General features: G+C 52.2%; 1 protein-coding gene across 4 annotated transcripts; it reads left to right on the top strand.

Annotated features, from left to right (window-relative positions):
- The first annotated feature begins 1,200 nt into the window (after positions 1 to 1,200).
- On the top strand, positions 1,201 to 21,795 carry FAAH (fatty acid amide hydrolase). Of its 4 annotated transcripts, XM_047872125.1 has the most exons (15): positions 1,205 to 1,669; positions 9,887 to 10,000; positions 12,382 to 12,516; positions 12,747 to 12,880; positions 12,958 to 13,164; positions 13,416 to 13,456; positions 13,679 to 13,803; positions 14,652 to 14,777; positions 15,318 to 15,415; positions 16,896 to 16,995; positions 17,286 to 17,326; positions 18,101 to 18,140; positions 18,616 to 18,724; positions 19,291 to 19,436; positions 19,817 to 21,795. In XM_047872125.1, exons 1-15 carry the CDS (start codon positions 1,475 to 1,477, stop codon positions 19,943 to 19,945), a joined length of 1,740 nt encoding a protein of 579 aa, XP_047728081.1. In that variant the 5' UTR covers positions 1,205 to 1,474; the 3' UTR covers positions 19,946 to 21,795. The 4 variants fall into 4 exon arrangements, 2 of the variants coding, with proteins under 2 accessions (XP_047728082.1, XP_047728081.1); XR_007154971.1 differs by lacking the exon at positions 18,616 to 18,724 and having other exon boundaries at positions 1,201 to 1,669; XM_047872126.1 differs by lacking the exon at positions 9,887 to 10,000 and having other exon boundaries at positions 1,204 to 1,669.
- Positions 21,796 to 23,029: the final 1,234 nt, after the last annotated feature.

The raw sequence follows: 23,029 nt of genomic DNA, 5'->3' as shown, positions 1-23,029 counted from the left end.
AACTTCCTCCTTTCCTCTGTAAAAGAACTTCCTCTCCTTTGTTTCCTAGACTTGCCTGTGGTTTTTGCCAGGCTTAGTTGTCAGGAGTTGCAACTCTCTGCTATTCCAGAATACGCCACTTTGCTGTTAAAATAACTGATAGTTTTCATTTTAAGGTTAACATATCTAGGCTTTTTACAGGTGGGCCTTTCATTCAGTCAGACATTTCTGCAGGGCCTACTACGTGCTAGGCACCAATCATAAAGGACCTCACACACTGCTCACAATTATGTGAGGTAGGCATTATAACCCCCCCCCCCCTTTTACAGGTTAAGGCGGCATTATAACCACCCCCCTTTTACAGGTTAAGGCACAGGTTCAGAGAAGTAAACACAGAACTGGAGTAACAGCGGAGTGTTTCAGCAGGTGCCATTTCCAGCCACAAAGTACTTTCCCACACCACATCCCACAGAGTTTCACTTCCAGGGGCAGTAATGGTAGTACTGCTTGATGGTTAAGAGCAATGGTTTGAGATTAGAGCTGAGTTTGAGTCCCCACTCAGCCATGTGTGTGACCACAGAAGTCATTTAACCCTTCTTGTCCTCAGTTACCTGACCTAGAAAATAAGGTTAATAAAAATGCCTTCCTCATAGGTCTGTTGGGAGGACAAATGACATAAAACACATAAACAGAAAGTCCTATGATAGAGGCCTGGGTGGGAGTATTTTGTTTGTGTATCTAACCCCCCACCCCATCCCCTCTTTGGAAGAGTGCCAGGTCCCGAGACTCCTGGTCAGGTGTTCCTTCTGCTCTCTGGATGTAAAATCCAGGAGGGCCCATGACTGGAGAAGGGGAGGTGGCTGAGCAAAAGGACAAGTGATCAATGATCTGGCCATGAAGAGCCTTAAGTGAGACACATGTGGTCCCTGATTTGGGGAAAGGGAGGGGGAGGCAGGTGGGCTTCCCAGGGAAACTTCCTGTGCCCCTGGAAGCTCTGAGGGTGGGAGAGGTGAGCATCCTGGGAGGGTCTCCAAGAAAGATGCGACTGAACTATTTGCGGGGGGGTTAATCAGGTCCTCGAGTCCAATCGGTCGCTGCTCTCGTCCTCTTGGCCGGCTTTTCCCCCGCAGAGGGCTCTTGCCGGCCGCGTCTTCCGGGAAGCTGGGGCTGTGAGGTGCGCTGGGCGTAAGCTTACCGAGGGCGCGCGCGGAACACGGTTGCCCGTCGCGCCCTTCCCGGCCGGGTGCGGGAGAACGCGAGGAGTGACCCTAAACCTGTCGCCGGGCTTCACCTTGACGGTTACGCACCATCCGCCTCCGGCCCGCTGCCAAGCAAAGGCGCGCTGCCCCGTGGGCCAGAGGCCGCGCGTCCTCCAACCCCCTCTCCCGCAGAGGGGGCGCGGAATCCGAGGCCGATCCAGGCCGGGTTTTGCGGCGGCATGCTAATGTGTTGATCCCTCCTCTGCCGTTTTCCGCACAGTTGGCGGCGGGAGATCATGGTGCTGGAGGAACTGTGGACCGAGCTCCCTGGCGCCTCCGTGGCTGCCCTGGCCTGCTGCTTCGTTGCAGCGGCCGTGGCCCTACGCTGGTCAAGTCGTCGGCCCGCGCGGGACGCGGGGGCCAGGGCACGACGCAAACAGCGGGCGGCTCTGGAGACCATGGATAAGTCGGCGCAGCGCTTCCGCCTCCAGGTGACCGCTCGGGTCCCGTGGTGTGTGTGGGGAGGCACAGGGTGGGGTATCCCTAGCAGCATTTTCAGCCGCACTGGCGCGCGGAGGGGCAGGTGGAGGGCCGCGCAGGTTTTAGTTCGGAACCTCTCTTTGCCCTAATACATTCCATACTCTTTCTGAGGTAGAGCCGAGGGGAGGCTGGGAGACCAAAGGCCATCGCCGCACTGGGTCAAAGAGAGAGGAACTTTGCTCGGTGCCAAAGAATTTCAAGACTTTCATTCATTCATTTATTTATTTTTTTAAATGTTTATTATTGAGAGACAGAGATACAGAGCATGAACATGGGAGGGGCAGAGAGAGGGGGAGACACCGAATCTGAAGCAGGCTCCAGGCTCTGAGCTGTCAGCACAGAGCCCCAAGCGGGGCTTGAACTCACAAACTGAGCCCAAGTCGGATGCCCAACCGACTGAGCCACCCAGGTGCCCCTCAAGACTTTTAGAAAGCTAAAATGCAAGCATGAGAACCAATATGATGCTCAGGTTAAGACTTTGTAATCACAGAGTCATGGCCAAGGGAATCCGGAAAGCTTATAGTTTAAAGTCATTGATTTGTGCGTGATGATACTAAGAGAGAGCCAGAAAAGGACTTGCCCAAGTGCAAAGAGGGCTGGGCCGGAATAGAAGTCTCCCCAGCTCCTGCTCTAACCCCTTACAGGCCCTTTTCCTTAAGCAAGTGTAATTCCAGCCCTTCCCTGGGTGAGCTGTCAACAAGCTTTTCTCATTCTGGTTCAGCTCAGTGTGTGCATAGGTGCTGGGGAGGGGCCTAGAAGATGAGGCTTTCGCTCAAGGTGTTTGAGACGCTGGACCCAGTTAGAAGTCAAAATGATAAATTCTGGGAGAAGTTCTTATGTACTGTGAGAGGAAAAACTTGCCACGATTGTTTGTGAGGCTTTGTGTTTGATAGGATTCAGATCTGGCAGGTGGGAAAGCATTCCAGGTGACTGGGGACACAGCAGGTGTCAGGAGGATGTGCCTAGGTGGGAGTCAGGGAAGGAGTCACAGAAAATTGCTTTTAGCAGATGCTGTGATTTTAGAGTTGGGTGCAGAGCTGGAACTAGAACCTACATGCCCAGTGGTACTCTCCAGCCTCATTCCAGTGGAGGAGAGCAGGGAGGGGATATTAGGTAGGGAGACCAGGCCTTAGGATGCCAGGCCCAGGGTGCAGCCTTGATCACGGTGTCTTTTAGCCGGTATGGATTTACTCCACACCATTTCTGGGCCAGGATATATCATATTTATTTATTTGTTGAAATAAATATGTATCTGGTTCCAGCCTCTATTCATCAAGCTTGCTGAAAAGCCCACCATCAGTCAGTTTTTAGCTGTTCAGTCCACACTGGCCACTGACCCTACCTGAGCACAAGTTCTTCACTGCCTAAGTCCTCCTTCTCTGGCTGAGTTCCAAGGTGCCCCACTCAGGGATCCTTGCAGTGACACCCAGCTCACCCTGGAGACCCTCAGCTGCTCCTGAGGCCCGAGTTCTTTAGCAATAGCCCGAACTGCAGCCAGCTGGCAAGAACTGTGCAGGGGCAGCTTCAGCAGTCTGCCCACTGTTGCTGCCTACTGAACTCCCCTCCCAGTCACAAGACACCCACCTGCTGGCAGGGGTGTGACGTGGTAGAAGGGTAGGTCTTCCTCACCTCAGCTCCAAACATGAGCATCTATACAGGTCCCCTCTGGAGCAACCGCCTTTCATTATTTTTTTAGAACCAGATCTTCCAGGGGCACATGGGTGGCTCAGTCAGTTAAGGGTCAGACTCCTGATTTCAGCTCAGGTCATGATCTCCTGGCTTGTGGGATTGAGCCCCGCATCGGCCTCTGTGCTGATAGTGTGGAGCCTGCTTGGGATTCTTTCCTTCTCTCTATGCTCCTCCCCTGCTTGTTCTCTGTCTCTCGAAATAAATAAATAAACATTAAAAAAAAAAAGAGAATAACCAAAATTTCCAGGGTAGAGGTTATGGGCCTGAAATACAAAAAGCTGTTTACATACCCTCGCTGGGGCAAGAGAGCCTGGTGTCAGAACACCAAAGCCTGGTTCTTCCAGGTGGGTAAACAGCGAAATGTACATTATGATTTTCCAGTGACTGTGGAGGAGAAAAGGAGAAGTATCTCAGGAGTCTCATTTGAGCAGTCAGCAAGGGTCTTGATAACAGTAACTCTGAAAGGCCTTGGGGGCAGTTAAGAAGTAGGTGGTTTAGCTGAACTCAATCCCTTGGAAACTTGGGATGAGTTCCTTCCTCTCTCCTGCCCCTAAGGTGCCTTTCTGCTTGGCTCTGGAGTCTCTGGATGATGGGGATGTGGGTTTTGAGGCTGTATAAGCAGCCTTTCTTCTGGGGCTTTTTCAGACCTGCCCCAAATAGTAAGGGGCAGTGAGGTAAGCAGGGCCCTGGGCAGGCCCCAGGGGAATACAGCAGCAGGTAGTACAGCTCCAGCCTGATAGACTCCTGACAAAGCTAGCTGGGAGCCTAGATACCACCAGTGTTCCCAGGCATTGCTGGAGGAGGGGGAATCCTAATCACTTCCGGAATCATCACAAAATGGTTCACCTCTCTTGACTATAGAGCAAATGGAGAGTGAGGCCTGTTTCTGGTAACTGTCTGTTGACCACGTGAGGCTTAACCTGTAACGACTCTTTGCCCACTTTTTTCCCACCCTGCCCCCTGAATGAGTGTCAATATCCTTTCTTTTTTTTTTTTTTCAACGTTTATTTATTTTTGGAACAGAGAGAGACAGAGCATGAACGGGGGAGGGGCAGAGAGAGAGGGAGACACAGAATCGGAAACAGGCTCCAGGCTCTGAGCCATCAGCCCAGAGCCTGACGCGGGGCTCAAACTCACGGACCGCGAGATCGTGACCTGGCTGAAGTCGGACGCTTAACCGACTGCGCCACCCAGGCACCCCTAATATCCTTTCTAGACTGAATAGAAGAACTACCATCAATAGAATCTTATGGCTGGAAAAGATAAGCCAGAACACCTGCTCATGCCTGTGTGCCTTTGCACTTGTGGTCTTACCCCAAAACAAATCTCTTATAACCCCTTTTGCCAGAATTCCACCGGTCTTAACAAATGCCACTTCCTTCAACTGGATCTGATGTGTGGTTCCATCTCCTGGCCTTCTCCAAGCCCAGCTTGAAACCTGACTTTAAAACAAAATGATTCAGTAGATGAGTTGAGGGTGAATGTAGTTTTTGTTGAGACCACTATCGGTGGCCTGTGTGACCAAATGGAAAAGATATCTTGAAATAGAACAAAGGTGATAAAAACCATGAGGGAAACTAAAAAAGACATGGAGGATAATGTAGAACAGCTGAAATTAGGACAGTAGGGGACTCAAGGAGAGACAGCTGGAGGAGGGACAGTGATTCAATGATAGCTATAGTATCCCTCCCTTGAGAAAGAATATGCTACTAGGTGGCCGAATGCTTAGTTACAACTTATTTGTACACTTCCCTGCGTTCTCCGTACAAATTTAATTTCCCCTGTGTTTGTAGATTGGCCTCCTGGAGGTGCAGACTTTCTTTGGTGTCTTGTGAAAGAAAAAATGTCTCAGCTGCCTGATAACTAGTTGAAGATTTAAAAATAGCTGTTAGCGGTGCTGTCATCAGCTGTCAACATGGAAGAACATAGGATAGAATTAAAATTTGTGCTAATTTTTTTTAAAAATGGAGAGAACCTGCTGATAGCTTCAAGCTGAGGCTCACAGGGACTTTGTGGCACCTTGTAGCAAGGTGGGAAATGGTGGTGACCACACTCTCAGTGGCAAGTCTCCTAGTGTGGTGGGCTCTCAGCTAATTTTTACTTTCTTCCCCATACTCTTAGGCATTTTTCTTTCTATAATGAGCACACTTATGTAATCAGAAAAAAAAAAGCAATCTTGCTATTGAAAATAGCAAGCGAGAAAGGCAAGGTGTAGTAAGTACTGTGTATACAGCATAGTCCTTTTGTACAAAAATAGAATATATGAAAACAATTACACACATGGTGAGCTTTTCATAAACTTTTTTGTCCCTGTGAGTTTTCATTAGAAACCATTAACTATGGTTTCCTTTTCAGAGAGGGACTGGGCAGGGTGGTCCCAGGGGTAGGGTGAATGTTCATTTTCATTTTGTGTATGTATGTGTATATATATATATATATATATTTTTTTTTTTTTTCTGGCTGAAAGAGAACTTTTTGTTACTTTTAAATGTACAGAAAACTACAGCGTCTACTTAGCCCAGTTTGGTGGCCAGTGCTTTAGCCTTTGTCTTTTCTAGCTTGTCAATGCGAGCCACCGACTCTGGACCCAGGATGTTGCCTCCCAAGTGGCAGTGGATCTCATCATATCTGTCATTGTAATTGGTCCCGATGGCTTCCACCAGCTTAGTCAGAGCTCCTCTGTCTTCCAAGTTAACCTGCGTGAGGGTGACAGTGGTGCAGGTCTTCCTGTGGACCAGATGCTCCACCTGGCCTTCCCCTTGATGATGCAGTGGGGAACTCCTATCTTACAACACAGGGCAGGCAGGAAGACAACCAGCTGAATGGGATCCACATCATGTGCCATCACTACCAGCTGAGCCTTCTTGTTTTCTGCCAAGATGGTGACACATGAACCCCCTCTCGAAGGACAGGCGGCCTCTTAGTGGGGACATCCCCTTTGCCGGCAGCTTTCTTCTCAGCCTGGACCAACAATCTCTGCTTCTTTTCTTGCTTTGTCTCTGGTCTGTACCTGTGGGCCAGCTTGAGCAGCTGAGGAGCCGTTTGGCAGTCTAAGGCCTGGGTGAACTGGTTAATTGCAGGGGGCAATTTTAGATGCTTGTAGAGTAGTCTTTTGCCACTACAGCTGGATGTAGTGGGGCCATTTGACAAAGCAGGTGAGGTACCTTTTGGACTGGATGTCCTGTCTGATCCCAAAATTCTTGGGCTTTTTCTCAAACGGGATTGACCACCTTCTCGGCCTCCTGCTTCTTCAGAACAGTAGGGGCTGGGGCCACCTTCTTCCCCTTGGCCTTCTTTCCTTTTGGTATCTTGGATGGCTGGAAGAGAGACACCACTTTCATTTTGTATATGTTTTTAAAACATGTATCACTAGGGATTATCTAGTGTATGTGGGGAGAGATCACAGCAGTTTGCACATGCTGTTCTTACTGTCTAGAGCATTCTTTGTCCTCACTTACCCCTCTTTGCCAGGCCAACTATACTCTCCCTTTCACCTGAGTATCACTCTTCAATAAAGCCTTCCCAATCCCCCAAGGCAGGGTCAGGTGGCCTTTCTTTCTGCTATTTTTTTCTGCTTTGTGGCTCCCTGTATTTTATATATATATATATATATATATATATATATATATATACACACACACACACACACACACTACATTATATATTTTATATATGCATTATATTTATGTATATATACAATATATGTTATATTTACATTATATTTATGTATATATATACAATACATATATTATATTTACATTATATAATATATATAATTTTATATATATATATAAATATATATAAAATCCCAAGTGAGTATTATATCTATTTAACAAATTAAGAGAAGCGGGTAGAGCAGTGCCTAGGTGGCTCAGTCAGTTAAGCATCCGACTTCAGCTCAGGTCATGATCTCACGTTTTGTGGGTTCAAGCCCCTCATTGGTCTCTGTGCTGACAGCTCAGAGCCTGGAGCCTGCTTCAGATTCTGTGTCTCCCTCTCTCTCTGCCCCTCCCCTACTCATGCTCTGTCTCTCTCTGATTCTCAAAAATGAATAAACGTTAAAAAAATTTTTTTTAATAAAAAATAAATTAAGAAAAAGAGAAGGGGGTAGAGTGTTCCTGCTGTTAACTCCGGGGTACAAAGGCTCTGTGGTGGGTGTGTGTGGAGGGTGTGAGTAGGTGGTATCTCATGGAAGGATGTGGAGGAGTCTGACAGGAACACAGCCTGGAAGCACTTCCTGGAATACCTCTGGAGCTTGTGGTGTGACAGAGACCTTAAGGAGCAGCCAGTCCTGCTTTGCACTGGCTGGCCTGGCAGGAAGGGTGGGTAGATGGCTTGGGCTTGATAACTGCTAAGGTGGCCCTGTGTGATCCAGTAAAGAAAGGATGGACAGGATGACTAATTGGATCTGGATGTGGGGGAGAGGGGGAGGGAAGGGCCCTGGCCTGTTCTTGCACTCTAACACCTGGATGGACTCAGCCCTTCCCTGCACAAGGGTATGTGGAACAGGAGACGGTGGAAAGTGGGGGAGCAGCGAGCTCAGGGAGAAGGACACAAGGGTGGGCGGCAATGGGAATAGCCCCTGAGCACCAGAGCTCAGTTGGGTCAGGCTGGGTGGAGGGTCAGGAGGCCGTGGGTTAGGTGGAGAACCTGGAGTGGAAGCCACAAGAAAGATTCACTTCTCCCAGCATCAGGGAGGGAAGAAGAGGTACCCAGAAGAACGTGTCTCTTCCCACATCTGGCTCCTTCTCATCCTTCAAATCACACAAAGAAATGTCACCTCCTCAGAGAGGCCTGACCATCCCATCTGAGTCAGTCTTCTCTTATTTCCATCACAGCAGCTGTTCTTGTGTTCTCATACTTCCCATGATCTGTCCATTATTTGTTAACTTGTTTGTTTTCTCGAATGTAGGCTCTGAAAGCAGGGACTTGTCTGTCTTGGTTACGTCTAAATTCATAGCCCTGAACGTAGTCCCTGGCACATAGTAGGTACTCAGAACATGTTTGTTGACTAACTGAATAAATGGATGACAGAAGTAGCAGAGAAACGGGAGTAAAACCAGGGAGGGTAGTATCTCCATGCCCAGGAGGCAATTGAAGAGAGCTGGTATGTGGTCTCAATAGCTTTGAATACCTCAGTGAGACATGGAGCAAATATCAGAGTGGGGTATCTCTTGGATTTGTCACCAGGAGGTCCCTGGTGACCTTGGCAAGAGCAGAGGAGAGTGGGGGAGGAAAGTGGTGGCTGTGATTCAGAGACCCTCTCTCTGACCGTGTTTACTAATTGCCTCAATACCTTTGAGGAGGGAGCAAGCTGGGTTTTCAGGCAAAGGCTGACCCCAGAGACTGGAAGCCTTCAAGGTCTGGCAGTCAGGTGTGCAATCAAATGTCCCTCCTCCTTCAGAGAGCTCTTCTCTGACCACCCTCTACCTACCTGTGTGCCACCCACTCACCACACCAGGTTTTATTTTCTTCAAGTTATTTCTTACTATCTCAAATTCTTGTTTACTTATTAATTACATGCTTGCTTCCCAAAGCATGGACGTGCCTTTTTTGTTCACTGTTGGATCTCCAGGCCTAGTATGGTGCTTGGTAATATGTATCTGGAATGAATGAAAAACTCCTCTCTTTTAGTTGTGAGCCTCTAGCTATAGCCCCAACCACCCAGGATAGTGTCTTCTTTTTCTCATCTCCCTTGCCAGGGATTGAGTGGTTAGGTGCAGGTGGACAGCCAGTGGACAGCCTATGCTGAGTGGACGGAGAACTATAGTTTACCTGTATGGTCCTAGGTGATGCACTTAGCCACTTGGTGCCTTAATTCCTTCCTTCCTTCCTTCCTTCCTTCCTTCCTTCCTTCCTCCCCCTTTTTTTTTAAGTTTATTTATTATTTATTTTGAGAGAGACAGAGACAGAGTGAGGGAGGGACAGAGAGGGAGGGAGACAGAGAATCCCAAGTAGGCTCCGCCCTGCCAGCATGGAGCCTGACACAGGGCTGGAACTCATGGAACTCACAAAACCATGAGATCATGACCTGAGCCGAAACCAAGAGACAGACGCTTATACCGACTGAGACACTTAGGCACTCCGGTGCCTCAGTTTCTTTATCTGTGCAATGGGAATGGTAGCAAGATTTAGTCAGAACAGAGAGCAGCAGCATGGTGCAGTTGGCAGCTGTCAATGGTGGTAGTTCATAATGGTTTAATAATCATACTGGGCATGGCCTCTCCCAGAGCACCCTGTCTGATAACCTCCTAGAAGAGGTATATCTGTCCTGTCCATAGGTGACAAGTGCCTGCCTAGGCTGGGCCACAGTTTCTGGTCTCAGAGCTGCAGGTGGGCATGTCTGTCGTGGATTGGCATGTGACAGTTAGCATCTGCTTTGGCAGGTGTGGGGACTTAGGGGCATGGGCCACAAGTGTCAGCTGTAGGCACTTGAGGCCTGTGGGGTAAGGGGGTACTTATCTGAGGTGTCTCCCCAGAACCCCGACCTGGACTCAGAGGCACTGCTGGCCCTGCCCCTGACTCAGCTGGTGCAGAAGTTACACCGAGGGGAGCTGTCCCCGGAGGCTGCACTCTTCACCTACGTAGGAAAGGTAAGGCCCCAGGCTGGGGATTGCCTGGATCCTCCCTCTCTCTGCAAAGGCTGGGGGGAAACCTGGCCTGGAGTTACTCTCTCGGGACCAGGGACCAGGGTGGGGCCTCAGTGCCAGGGGCTGCCAGGAGCTGTGTGCATGAGAAAAAGAGAGAGATTGAGAGAGAGGGAGAGGCAGGCTGACTGTGTGTGTGTGTTGGTGAGAGGGCAACACTGAGCATCTTGTCTTAGCTAAAAGCCTGGCTTTCAGCCCAGACTTCCCTCTCGCTCCCGCCTCCACCCCATCCGTCACCAAGTGTGGTCTGTTCTCTTTCTATAGCTCTCTCTGGCCCATCCCCTTGTCCCCATTCTCCCATCCCCCGCAGCCACCCTGGTCTGCCACCACCATCTCCCTCCATGGTGGGGCCCCAGCCTCCTGGCCAGATTCCCTCTCAGGTCTCCAGTTCTTTAGATTCTGCTCTTCTGCTCCTCTTCAGTCTCTGGCATCCTGTCTGGTCAAGGCCTTCCGGAGTGTGGGCATCAATAGCTCAGCTGCCTACGGTTCCCTGGCACCCAGAGCCTGCCACACTTTGCACTGTGGGATTCCCTTTACCTGGAAGCCTCTTCTCCCTCTTCTCTTCTCCCTCTTCTTTGCCCCTCTTGGGGCAACAGGCACTGCTGGCTGAACCTTCAGGGCTCAGAGAAAGAGGCTGTCTTCCAGGGAGCCTCTCCTGACCCTCCCCAGCCTGAGTTAGGGTTCCCTCTTCAGTGGTCTTTCTTTCTTTTCTTTTTTTAAATGTTTATTTATTTATTTTGAGAGAGAGAGAAAGAAGGAGGAGGAGGAGGAGGAGGAGGAGGAGGAGAAGAAGAAGAAGAAGAAGAAGAAGAAGGAGTAGTAGTAGGGAAGAGGGGCAGAGAGAGAGGGAGAGAGAATCCCAAGCAGGCTCCATGCTCAGCACGGAGCTTGATGTGGGGTTTGATCCCATGACTGTGAGATCATGACCTGAGCTGAATTAAGAGTTGGATACTTAACCGACTGAGCCACCCGGGTGCCTCTCTTTCTAACATTCTAACACATTTTCTCATGGCTTGTCTTATCCTTCATTTTCCCCTGTGGCTCCTTGTGGGCAGAGCTTGTCTCATTTGTCTTTGTACTTGGTGCTGAATACTTACTGGCTTTCGTACAGTAAGTGTTCAAGGAATGTGTTTGAAATGAAATGAAAGAAAAAGAATTGTGCTTTGTGAGTTGACTTGTGTGTAATTTCTTGAAACAGAGTGTGTGACAGTGGGTATGACCACTAGGCAGGTGGACATGCATGCCGGGTGACTGATGGGTGTGTGACAGTGGTGTGAGTGACTGCAGCAGAGAGTGAGAGAGATTGGCTGTATGGGGAGAGAGGACTGTATGCAGACCCCCGCACTGGCTGTGCCGGGAGGACACAGGCAGTCTTGACAGACTGTGCTGCGTCTCCTCTGTCAGTGCCCCTGAAAAGTTGCTGCCCTTCGTAATCACCCACAAGTGAGCATTCTCGTCACAGATTGGCCTCTTCCCTGCCTGCCTTGGGTAGCCTGGAGACCGATTTCATGTGCTAAGTTGTGGCAATGGGACCCACACCCATTTTCCTCAGATGTTTCACAGGGACAGGAGTATTTACTGAAGGCTGTGTATCATTTTGCCCTGGTCTACCCCTCCCCTAGGGCCTTGTGGAATGTGGTTTGAGGGCTATGGAAAGACCCCGTGGCAGATGGCCACTGTTAGTGCATTGTTCCTTTTAGGCAGGCTTCCATCCCTTTAAGTGATTGGTATTAGTCAGTCACTCCTCTATGTGACTTCATTATCAGATTCAAGAGTTTCTGGGAAAGAGGAGGGTTAGCTGGGGCAGGTGTGGGCCAGAACTGGGGCAGGAGAGAACATGCTGGCCTCTGGGAGGCTGGAACCTGGCTCTAGTCCTGCTCTGTGCTGACTCCCGGTGTGGGCTGAGATGGGGATCTGCCCCTATCTGGTTCCTCCTGACTTCACAGGCAGAGATATAGCTTAGGGGAGGAGGTGGAGCAGCCAGAGGTCATCTTCCTCCCAGCTCATCCCCTCTGGGGAGCATCTGAGGCCAGTGTCTTGCTCCTTTGCGTGCCTTGTTTGTGCCCTGGCCCTGGAGTTACTCTCTCTGTCTTTGGGTTGAGGCCAGAGACTGCCAGGGTGAGGTTGGGACTAGAGGTCCCCAGTGAGATGGATGGTGGGCCCTAAGTTATTCTCTGCCCTCCTGGCTCCGGGCCATGTTGCTGATTTTTTCCCTGGGTATACTTTAAAAGGCCAATTTCATGTTATGTATATTCTACCACAATTTTTTTTTTTTTTTTAAGAAGGCCAATCTCACTTTGCCTTGTGTCCATTTCTCCCTCTTCCAGGCCTGGGAAGTAAACAAAGAGACCAACTGTGTGACCACCTACCTGGCAGACTGTGAGACTCAGCTGTCCCAGGCCCCAAAGCGGGGCCTGCTCTATGGAGTCCCTGTGAGCCTCAAGGAGTGCTTCAGCTACAAGGTATGCCCTTGCCTCACATCAGGCTTCAACCCCCACCCCTGCCCCTGCCAGCCAGCTCTGCATCCTGGGTTACGCTGGGCCCTCAGAGGAAGTATCAGGTCCAGAGGCCTTGAGAGGAACCATGGGTGTGCTCTGCCTTGGCCTGTGAGATGGCGGTAAGAGTGAACCCTCTGCTGAAGGGCCCCTGATCCATCAGCTGTACACCTCTTGGCACCTATCCCTCCCTCTAGGGCCAGGACTCAACACTGGGCTTGAGCCTGAACGAGAGCATGCCTGCAGAGTGTGACAGTGTGGTGGTGCAGGTGCTGAAGCTACAGGGCGCTGTGCCCTTCGTGCACACCAACATCCCTCAGTCCATGTTCAGGTTGGATTGGGTGCCGGGTGGGGGCAGGGGCATTGGCACCAGTGTGACCTGAGCTGACCCTTTCTTGCTTCCCCCAGCTATGACTGCAGTAATCCCCTCTTTGGCCAGACCTTGAACCCACTGAAGTCCTCTAAGAGCCCAGGTGGCTCCTCTGGGGGTGAAGGGGCCCTCATTGCAGGTGGAGGCTCCCCCCTGGGCTTAGGTACTGACATCGGAGGCAGTATCCGCTTTCCCTCCTCCTTCTGTGGCATCTGTGGCCTCAAGCCCACGGGAAACCGCATCAGGTATGGTGTGGGTGGTGGGTGGAGGGAGCTCCTGGATCTCTTGCTCTATGATCTTGGCCTAGCTCTCAACCTCTCTAGGCCCCAGGCAGGGATTCCCTCACTCTGGGGTTTTCCTGGGAGGGAATGTCACAGCACCATTGGTGTTGGTTCCTACTTTCTGAAGTGGTGAGAGTTCTAAGCTGCTGTATGGGTTTGAGGTTGGGCGGAGGGTGACCATTTCCTGTTTCCAACATTTTGTGTTTCTTATCCAGCAAGAGTGGCCTGAAGGGCTGTGTCTATGGACAGGTAGCAGGTGAGGTCTGGGGTTCCCTCAGTGCCCTGGTGGAGGGGGGTCTCCTGATCCAGTTCTACCCTGCATCTCCTGGGGGCAGTGTTTGGCTGCCAGGTTGGTCTAGGTGGGAGTTCCTACTTCCATGTCTCTGCTCACACTCCTAGGCCATGTCCCAGCCCTTGCTTGTGCCTCAGAGCCCATTAGGGTAGGGTGATCTTTTTCCTTCCCCTCCCTGCCCCACAGTGCAAATGTCAGTCGGCCCCATGGCCCGGGATGTGGAAAGCCTGGCACTGTGCCTGCGAGCGCTACTGTGTGAGGACATGTTCCGCTTGGATGCTGCCGTGCCCCCCCTGCCCTTCAAGGAGGAGGTGAGCAGGGTTGGGGGGCATGGGGTTGAATTTGGTTATCACTGGTGCTCCTGAGCCCAGAGAGCAGCCCCTTGGCATTGTGGATAGGGCTTGGAGGTTCTGTTTCCTGAAACCCACCCTCTGCAGCCAGGGTCAGCTGCTTCTCTGCAGTCAGCCACCAGATGGAGCTCTTGCCTGCATGTGGAGACCCTGAGGCTTCCAAACTGGCCTGGTGGGGTGGGCCTCTGCTGAGGAAAGGCCCCCCCTTCTGGCCCCAGCCTCTTCTGCAGTCATTGAGAAACAGGAGACGCATCTCAGAGAACAACTTGAGGGAGAACTTGGGTGTTTCTTGGTAGGCAGAATATCTGGACTTGGTGGGGTGAGTTCCCGCTCCTTGGCAGAAGATATTCTAACAACCCAGTGGTTCATGAACCCCTTTCTGAAAGGGAGGAAAGGAGGAGGTGAGGTCCCTTTTATGAGGTCTGGAACAAATTATCATGGGAGCCAGGACTTGCATTCTTGAAACAGGCAGTGGAGGGCCTTGGCTCAGGATGCCTGGGTTCTGGACCTAGTGTTGTCAGTATGTACTGGGCCTGTTTGCCTGTCTTCCTATCAAAACCTGAAGCCTCAGTTTCATCATATGACCAGTGGGAACCCTCATCCTTGCTGGGCCCCTCCTGCAGAGTCATTGTGAAGGTGTTTTGTGAAAGGGTCAGAGGCAGAAAGGGCTGGCCTCTCAGTCATTTTCCAGGGATCCAGGCTGCAGCTTCTCAGCTGTGTTTGGGGCTGAGTAGCTTCAAAGATCCCTGGGAGCCCTACTTTGGGCTGCCCTCTCTTGACCTGATTCTGACTCCTGTGTTTGCCCCCAGGTCTACACAAGCTCTCAGCCCCTGCGTGTGGGATATTATGAGACCGACAACTATACCACACCAACCCCGGCCATGAAGCGGGCCCTGCTGGAGACGAAGCAGAGCCTGGAGGCTGCTGGCCACACGGTACGGCTGTGGGAACCTGGAAGTCCTGGTGTGGCCCCTCCTTCGGGAAACCTTCCTGGTACCCATGGCTGCTGCCTGTCCCTGGCATCCTCTCACCCTGATTATTCTGTGGTTGGGATGGGAACTGTGTTCCTGCGGGACCATAGATAGAGGGCTGATCGTATTAATTAGGTTAAGTGATTGGTGATGAACTCAGCCCTGTGCTGGGGATGTGTGAGTGCTATATGGGAGGCTCTCATCAACTACAAACAATGGTGCACAACTGTCCAGAGATTCCCACCATCCCAGGGTGGTGAGCCAATGGGCTTTACTCTGCTTATCTGAGACAAGTTAGTTCATGTATGGCTTGGCTTGACTTCTCTCATGGTAATGCATTTTAAGGGAGTTTTCATGGGTCAGTAAGGCTGCCTTTGTGGCTCCAGGGGGTGCTACCATGCAGGCAGGATTGGTCCAGTCCATCCTCAGGGCCACCTGGGAAGCATGGGGTTGTGGGAGTCAAGGGTTTTTAGGGTGGGGGCCTTATACTCCTTAATCTTGCAGCTGATTCCCTTCCTGCCAAGCAATATACCCCATGCTCTGGAGATCCTCTCAACAGGTGGGCTGTTCAGTGATGGCGGCCACAGCTTCCTACAGAACTTGTGAGTGATGTGGACTTTGGGGTCTGGGGTGGGGACATTAGACCCAGAGAGAGCAATGGGTTCTGTTACTCCCAGTGTGGGCCAGTCTGGCAGAAGATGGGGGACAGGCCTCAGCTGAACACAAAGAAGCTCTGAGCATTCTGGGCAGGGACCTCTCTGCCCCTCTAATTGTGCAGACTGAGCCTGGAGATCCTTTGCCAGGGAGACTTTAGAAAGGTACCGGCTCAAGGGGAGGCTGGATTGAGCAGAGCTTAATTGATGGGAGCTCATTGGGAGGTAGGAGGTGGGAAGGGGAGTTGCTTGTCTATTTGGGGAATATTGGGAGACAAGGGCAGGATGAAGCAGGAAGGGAGACATCTAGACATCATGCTGTGACTCCAGGCTCTTCTGACTTGAGCCAAGTCTGCCTTTTCAGTAGTTTTCTCTTCTGTAGAGTAGGAGTGGGTGGGTTGGGCCAGGCCTACTTTAAGGGACTTTATTTTTTATTTTTTATTTATTTTTGAGACAGAGACAGAGCATGAATGGGGGAGGGTCAGAGAGAGAGGGAGACACAGAATCCGAAGCAGGCTCCAGGCTCTGAGCTGTTAGCACAGAGCCCAACTTGGGGCTCGAGCTCATGGACCATGAGATCATGACCTGAGCTGAAGTCGTACGCTTAACCGACTGAGCCACCCAGGCACCCCACTACTTTAAGGGACTTTAAAGAGCTCATGTTTAGAGAAGCCTTTGGTCCTTAAGGGTTGATAGGAGTGGAAGATAGATCTGTGAAGGTGCCTCCTGGTCATGTGCCTGGGCTGACTGGACTTCTTCTCGTAGCTGAGTATGGTCTAGGCTTCAGCAGAAGGGGCTGCCCCTCACTCTGGCCCTGGGAACAAACCCTTAGGATCAGCCTTCTGAGACCTTTCCCTGAACTCTAGAGCTAGAGACAGCCTCAGAAACAAGAGTCATGGCGGCTCCGCTTGTACCTCTAGGCTGGCATCAGCATTTACAGGGGATACTCTCAGTGCCAATCCCTGGCCAGGGAGCTTTTGCCCTCATTGAGTCCTTATTGCTTTAAGCTGAGTTTGCCAGGGAGGGAGACACAGAGTCCTGCCTTGGGGAACTCCAGTGTGGAGTGGAGTCCAGGCATCCCAGCGATCAGCAGAAACAAGTCACGTGTTTAAAAGGAGGCAGATAAGGGTGTCTGGCTGGCTCAGTCTGTAGAGCATCTCGGGGTTGCCTGATCTCAGGGTTGTGGTTCTGAGCCCCATGTTGGGTGTAGAGATTAAAGAAAAAAAAAAAAAGAAAGAAAAATCTTTTAAAAAATAAATAAAAGGAGGCAGGTGAAGGGGTTGGAGACCAGTGGTTACCAGAGTCTGTTGAAGAGGGAGTCTAGAGGGTGTCACCGAAGAGATGACACTGAGTAGGGAGTGCTGGACTGGACCCAAGCCAGGAGGGAGGCCTGGGGAGGAAATGCTGAACTGGACCCTTTGTCTCCCAGCAAAGGTGATTTCGTGGACCCCTGCTTGGGAGACCTGATCTCAGCTCTGAAGATACCCAGGTGTTTGAAAGGACTGCTGGCTTTCCTGCTAAAGCCTCTGGTGAGGGCACAAGGAGTGGAGGGCTGGGGTGGGCTGGCAGGGGGCCTCTGGGGCTCTTCCCCTCTCACCTTAGCCTCTCTTGGTTTGGGTGAGCATGGCCTCCTCTTCTCTTCAACCCCCACCCATACTCCTCTCCTCACCCCATGCCCTGCAATCTTCAGCCAGCCCGTGTGCTAAAAGAGGTGCTGACCTGGGACCTGGGGGAAGGGACAGAGGGAAAAGAGGCACAGGTGGCTTGGCTGCACTCAGCCCAAAGCTGAGTCACTAACACTGTGTTTGTCCTTTGGCAGTTCCCAAGGATGGCAGCCTTTCTTGGCAGTATGAAGTCCCGGTAAGGACATTTCCTATGCCTAGATCCCACCCCCCTCTTCCCCTGACCTGGGGTTAAGTGGTTTCCGACAGGAAGAGATGAGGGAAGTAGCTTCTGAGGTGGAAGTGGCTCAGCCAGGGTGGCAACCTCTGTGGCTTTCAGATGGGACCTTGAAGTTTGCCTTCTCAGGGTCCAGGTCTGGCTAGAGAGGAGGAGCCTGAAAGGGATCACGGGAAGGATGGGTTGGAGAGGAGAAGACCTGGCTATGCATGGGTAAAAAGGACCAGGAAAGGAAGCATGTAGAGGCACAGGGGAGAGGGGGCTACTTGGGAACCTATGAGAGACGCTGCTCTTGGAGGTCTGACATGAACTGAGCTTCACTGGGTCCTGCCTGCCCCTTAGTGGCTCGGGTGGGAAAAGGGCATAAATGGCCTTATTTTTAGGCCCTGACATCCTCTGGACTTGCCCCTTCTCTCACTGCCAGGAATTTAGGACCTTTGGCAGCTCTGGCCTCTCTTGTGTACTAAGGGTAGTTGGGAATCAGGCCTGATGTGGTCCTGGCTGTGCTGTGAAGTCACTAAGTGGCATAGCTTAAGTCCCTCTTGGGGCCTGCTTTTCTCAGCAGGACATGAACTTAAGGATTTGAAATTCTCCCTTGTATTGCATCTGTCTCAGAGCTCCCATAGTTGAGAAGCGCCCATGGAGGATTGAGATCTGGGGGGGTTGGGGGGTGTTAGGAGTAGGAGTCTGATGTTGCAAATCCCCATGGCCAGTGACCTCGTTCCCTCTGCCTAGGTCGGCTGGAAAGCTCTGGGAACTGCAGTACGAGATTGAGGTGAGGTCAGAGCCCCTAGAATGGAGTAGGGTGGGGGATGGGGTGGAGTTGGACAGGGCACCTACCAGTGGGCTCTCTTGGCCACTGGTCCCTCTGGTCCCCTGGAGTAGCCTGTCATTCCCCCTTCTGCTCCCTGGACTGGTCTGTGATCCTCACTTGCCTAGGTGCTCATCCTTAGGGGCTGGGTCAGTCAGCTCCTGTCCTGGCTGCCTCTTTGCCCCCACTGGTGCTGTCTGGCACTACGTGGCCCCACCCTGGCAGGAAAAATTATGTTTATGATTCGTGTGGGAGGTGGAGCAACTGATGCTGCCGGAGAGTGGCCATGCCTGTGTGCCCCAAGGACCTCCATCCCTTCCAGGCTTAGTCCAGATCCAGGGGCAGGTGCTGGGGCCCGAGCCACCCTGGCCACAGTCCCTTCATTAGAGAGTCCCTGTGATGGGCTGGGTCCGAGGGCTCCTGCTGGCATCCTCCCCAGGTGTACCGCAACTCTGTGATTGCCCAGTGGAGAGCACTGGACCTGGATGTGTTGCTCACCCCCATGCTGGGCCCTGCTCTGAACCTGAATGCTCCTGGCAGGGCCACAGGTGAGGCCTGCTGCCCCACCACACCCCTGACACTCCCACCTGCCTTTCCTCCTCTGGAAGTTCGGCCCAGTGCCCAGAAGGCTGCTGGGAAATAGAAGAGGAGCCTTGGGGGAGGGCTACACCCCTTGGGGAGGGCCCTGCCCTTGGGGAGCTCACAGTCTGGCTGGAGAGATGGGAGTCATGTGGGATGTCCTGGGTGGGAATGAGCTCCCTGTTCACAGCACTACTGAAGTTGGAGATCTTGAGTTACAGAGTCTATGGTTTGGGGAGGTGGCGTTTAAAGTCCAGGTGGGATTTAGATAAGCCAAGAAAATAGGAACAACATTCCAGGTGGGGAAGCTTCATGGGCAAGGGCAGAGGGCAAGCCCCAGCAGGCTCTCCAGCCTACCTTGAATCTGGATTCCTGAGCTTTTTCATTCACCTGAATCTCCGTGGCCCTGGGAGAGAGCCCCTCTCTGTCTGTGGAGGCAGGGTGCCATTTCCCAGGGTGAAAGGCTGGGGTACAGAGAAGACAGTTGGCATTGAAGGTCGCCTGGCCTGCTGTAGCCGCTTGTGTTGTGTTTCAGCGGCTGTCAGCTACACTCTGCTCTACAACTGCCTGGACTTCCCAGCGGGGGTGGTGCCTGTCACCACAGTGACCGCTGAGGATGAGGCCCAGATGGAACATTACAGGGGCTACTTTGGAGATATCTGGGACAAGGCGCTACAGAAGGTGAGGCCACAGGGCCTGGCTTGGCCCCCAGGGTCCCCCTTCCCCTGGACTCCCACCCGCACTCCAATGCTGGCTGCTGTGAAGGAAGCAACATAAGTGCATGTAGTCCTTGCCTGCATTTTTTTTCCTTTTCTTTTTTAAGTAAGCTCTGCATCCAATCTGGGGCTCAAACTCATGACCCCAGGATCAAGAGTCACATACTCTACTCAGTGAGCCAGCCAGGCACCCCCTCACTCACCTTTCTTCATGCGAGACCCTGAAGGACAGCAGCCTGGCCCTGCCATGCTGTGCTGCCCCTCCTCTCCAGATGGGGTGCCTTCTGGTCCCTCGCGGGGTCTTGCCTCCTCTACCTCCCATCCTGATACCTGTGTCCCTCACAGGCCGTGAAGAAGAGCGTGGGGCTGCCCGTGGCCGTGCAGTGTGTGGCTCTGCCCTGGCAAGAAGAGTTGTGTCTGCGGTTCATGCGGGAGGTGGAGCGACTGATGACCCCTGAAAAGCAGCCATCCTGACTGCCACCCACTGGGCTCTGGGGACCTGAGATCCACTCGATCTGTGCCCAGCCTAGTCTGGGCACAGCTGCCACCCTGTGAAGAAATGTTCAGCCTGGGCCAGAGGCTTCCATGTACCCCTCCCCTGATCTACAAGAAGCACAGATGCCCTGAGTCTGGACCTTGCCCCCCCTTCTGATCCCTCCCTCTGCCCTGACATGCCCACCACATGGCAGGCAGTGGGTGTGACATGGGCAAAAGCCCACTAACAGTCAAGAAATGTTTCTAGTCTGTATGCTCTCCGGCCATCATTGTCAGGGCATTGGGGGATGAGCCCGACTCCAGCCTTGGCAATCTCATGGTTCCCATCCCCCACAGGAGGGACACAGGCTTCTCACCTCACCCATCCCCCTGTCCCCTCACTTAGACAAAGCCCTACTTTGCTAAGCATTGCCCTTCTCTTCTTCTTTCCTTTGCTCCTTCCCTCTCCAAGGATGCCCTTTCTGCTCCTCTACCATTAAATCCTTCGAGGCCCAGCTCAGATCCCTCTTTCCCAAGAAGGCCTTCCCTCCTTCCTCTGAGCCCTGGACTAGGTGGACTGTTTCTTCCCAGTCTGTCCTCTGTGGTGAGCATCTGTGGGTGGGTTTGCTTCCCTTAGTACGCTGGTTCTCCTTGACAGGAGGGACTCTAATGCTGTATCTTTGTCCTCGGCGGCCAGCAAAGGGCTGGGCATAGGGCAGCAGGGAGTCTGGAGGGCTGGCCCTGAGCTGGCTCTGTTGTGGGGAGGGGTCCCATAGGCCTCGAGAAGAGAGCATGAGACAAGGCGATCTGGTAGCACTCACAGGGCTGGCCAAGGACTGGATTGTTCTAGGAAGGCTTCCTGAAGGAGGAAGACATGTATTGAGTGTAGAAGGTTTCCAGAAGCTGAGATGGGGATGAGGACATCCAAGGGATAAGGAGCCACACACCCAAAAGACCACGACAAGTTTGGTAGATGGAGGTATTGAATGGGTACAGGAGAGGCAGCAGAGATACAGGTGGGGGCCAGATCAAGGTGGACTTTGGGGGTGGGTTCAGGAACTTGACTTCTGTCTCAAGGGCAATGGGGAGCTCTTAAAGGATCACACAGATGCAGCAAAGAGCACAGACTTGGGGGACAGAGCCTGGAGAGGGATAAGGAGGCTGCTTCATGATCCTAATCTGAGGAAGGGGGCCTGAGGCCTGAGCTAGGGCTGTGGCCTAGGTGTAGGCAGAGAGGTGGTTTGGGAATTGACAGTTGGGTTGGAAGTGAGCTGTCTCAGCTCAGTCTCACCTCTGCCCAATCTGCCAGCCCACCTTTTACAGGACTGTGTTGCCTGGCGGGTGGGCAACTAGTCTATGACTAGTCTGGGGACTTCCTGGCCCCACCAAGCAGAGCTCACTCTTCCCTGGCCCCAGCTCTAACTTCCCTACTTACTGCAGAAGAAGTTTCTGAGCCTAAGCCCTCAGGCCAGGCGGGTCCTAACCCTATCTGGCCCACTTCAGATTCTTTTCAGGGTAAGCTGCCTTCCCAAGGCTTCCTTCTCCACCCTGATTTTCCTACTTCTTTGGAGGGACTTTGCCTTCCAGGTTACATGGCCAGGGGCACCTCCACTGACAGTGGTATCCCTGCTCGGCCTGAGGCCTCACACTTCAAGACCAAAATCACATGGACATCCAGATTGGGACAGCCAGATACTTGCTGCACTTTGCCCAGATTCCTTGTAACTGCTGTGTCATTTTGCCTCGTATCATTCCATAGAATCATCTGTGCCCTGGCCTGTACCCCTCCCTTGGCTTCTTCCTGCCCCATTTCTCTTTGGTTACTGATAAACTTGTGCTTTTAGACACAAGGCCACAGGGCGAGGGTGCCTGTCCTTTCCTTCACTGCTTCATTGATTCACCCTTGGAGGCCAGTGTGGGTGCCCCTGCCTAACCCTGTGCTCAGTTCAAGCTTGACTCCCATCCTCCAGAGGCTCCAGGGCTTCTGGGGGTGGTTGGACATTAACACAAGCACATCAGCAACCTGGGTGATCACTGCCTGGGGAAAGGTTAGACAAGGGTCAAATGCTGCTGAGGGGTGGGGGAGGTGGTCACCGCAGCCAGTGAATGTCCAGAGGTCCCAACCCACATAGACAGCTAGGTTGAGACGGTCAGGTAGTGCTGTATTTTTCCCCGATTCCATGTAACTGCAGTGTCAGTTTGTCTCATATGGTTCCATAAAGCCACCTGCCTCCACTTTTCTCCTCTTGCCCCACTTTTCTCTTTGGTTACTGATATCCTTGTGCTTTTAGACCTGAGGCTGCAGGGAGGAGGCACCTGTCCTTCTATCCTTCACTGCTTCGTTGATTCACCCTTTGAGCCCCAGTGTGGCCCTTCCCAGCCTGTGCTCAGTGGTGTTGGAGCTCTACCAAGCTTGACTTCCATCCTCAAGAGGCTCCCAGGCTTGTGGGACATTAACTCTGGGGGTTGGACATTAACTCTGGGGGTTGGACATTAACTCAAACATCTGGTCCTGGGTGATTAGGGCTCAGAGAAAGGTTAGACAAGGGGTAAATGCTGCCAAGGAGTGGGGAAGGTGGTCCCCGGGGCCAGTGAGTAGCCACTGTGTTCCATCTTCACTGCTACACTAGCTCTCTAGTCCATGCCACCTGCCTCTCATCTGGCAGTGCAGTAACCGAATGGGGCTTCCCTGCTTCCATCTGCACCTGGTCCCCAGTCCATTTTCCATGCAATCACCAGTGGGAATGCTTTGAAAGTGTAAATCAGATTGAGTCACTTGCTTTAAGCCTTCTCATGGCTTCCCATCACACCCAGAATCAGAATAAAATCCAGTCTCCTCCTTGTGTCTTACAAGGCTCTGTGGGATAGGGCCCTTGCTTACCTCTCTAACCTCATCTCGGGTGGCTCTTTCTCTCATCCATTGTGCTCCAGTCACATGAGCACCTTTCTGTTTCTTGATCATCTCCAGCTGGTTCCTGTTGCAGAGCCTCTGTGTTATGCTGACTAGTTTCCCCTGCTTGGAACACTCAGCTCCAGTGTCACTTCCCTGATCACCCACTTGTAAAACAGCTTGTCTGACCCTGT

This window comes from Prionailurus viverrinus, chromosome C1 (genome assembly GCF_022837055.1).
Source record: "Prionailurus viverrinus isolate Anna chromosome C1, UM_Priviv_1.0, whole genome shotgun sequence".
In the NCBI taxonomy this organism is placed as follows: Eukaryota; Metazoa; Chordata; class Mammalia; order Carnivora; family Felidae; genus Prionailurus; species Prionailurus viverrinus.
The sequence above is the reverse complement of the archived record's forward strand: the minus strand, read 5'-3'. Positions and strand labels throughout refer to the sequence as shown.

What these genes read in the sequence shown, in the direction of transcription:
- FAAH (XM_047872125.1), top strand. Translation starts at nt 1,475, where the DNA reads ATGGTGCTGGAGGAACTGTGGACCGAGCTCCCTGGCGCCTCCGTGGCT. An exon ending in CGCAGCGCTTCCGCCTCCAG is followed by an intron (nt 1,670 to 9,886) that starts GTGACCGCTCGG and finishes GTGTCTCCCCAG; the next exon opens with AACCCCGACCTGGACTCAGA. An exon ending in AGGAGTGCTTCAGCTACAAG is followed by an intron (nt 12,517 to 12,746) that starts GTATGCCCTTGC and finishes CCCTCCCTCTAG; the next exon opens with GGCCAGGACTCAACACTGGG.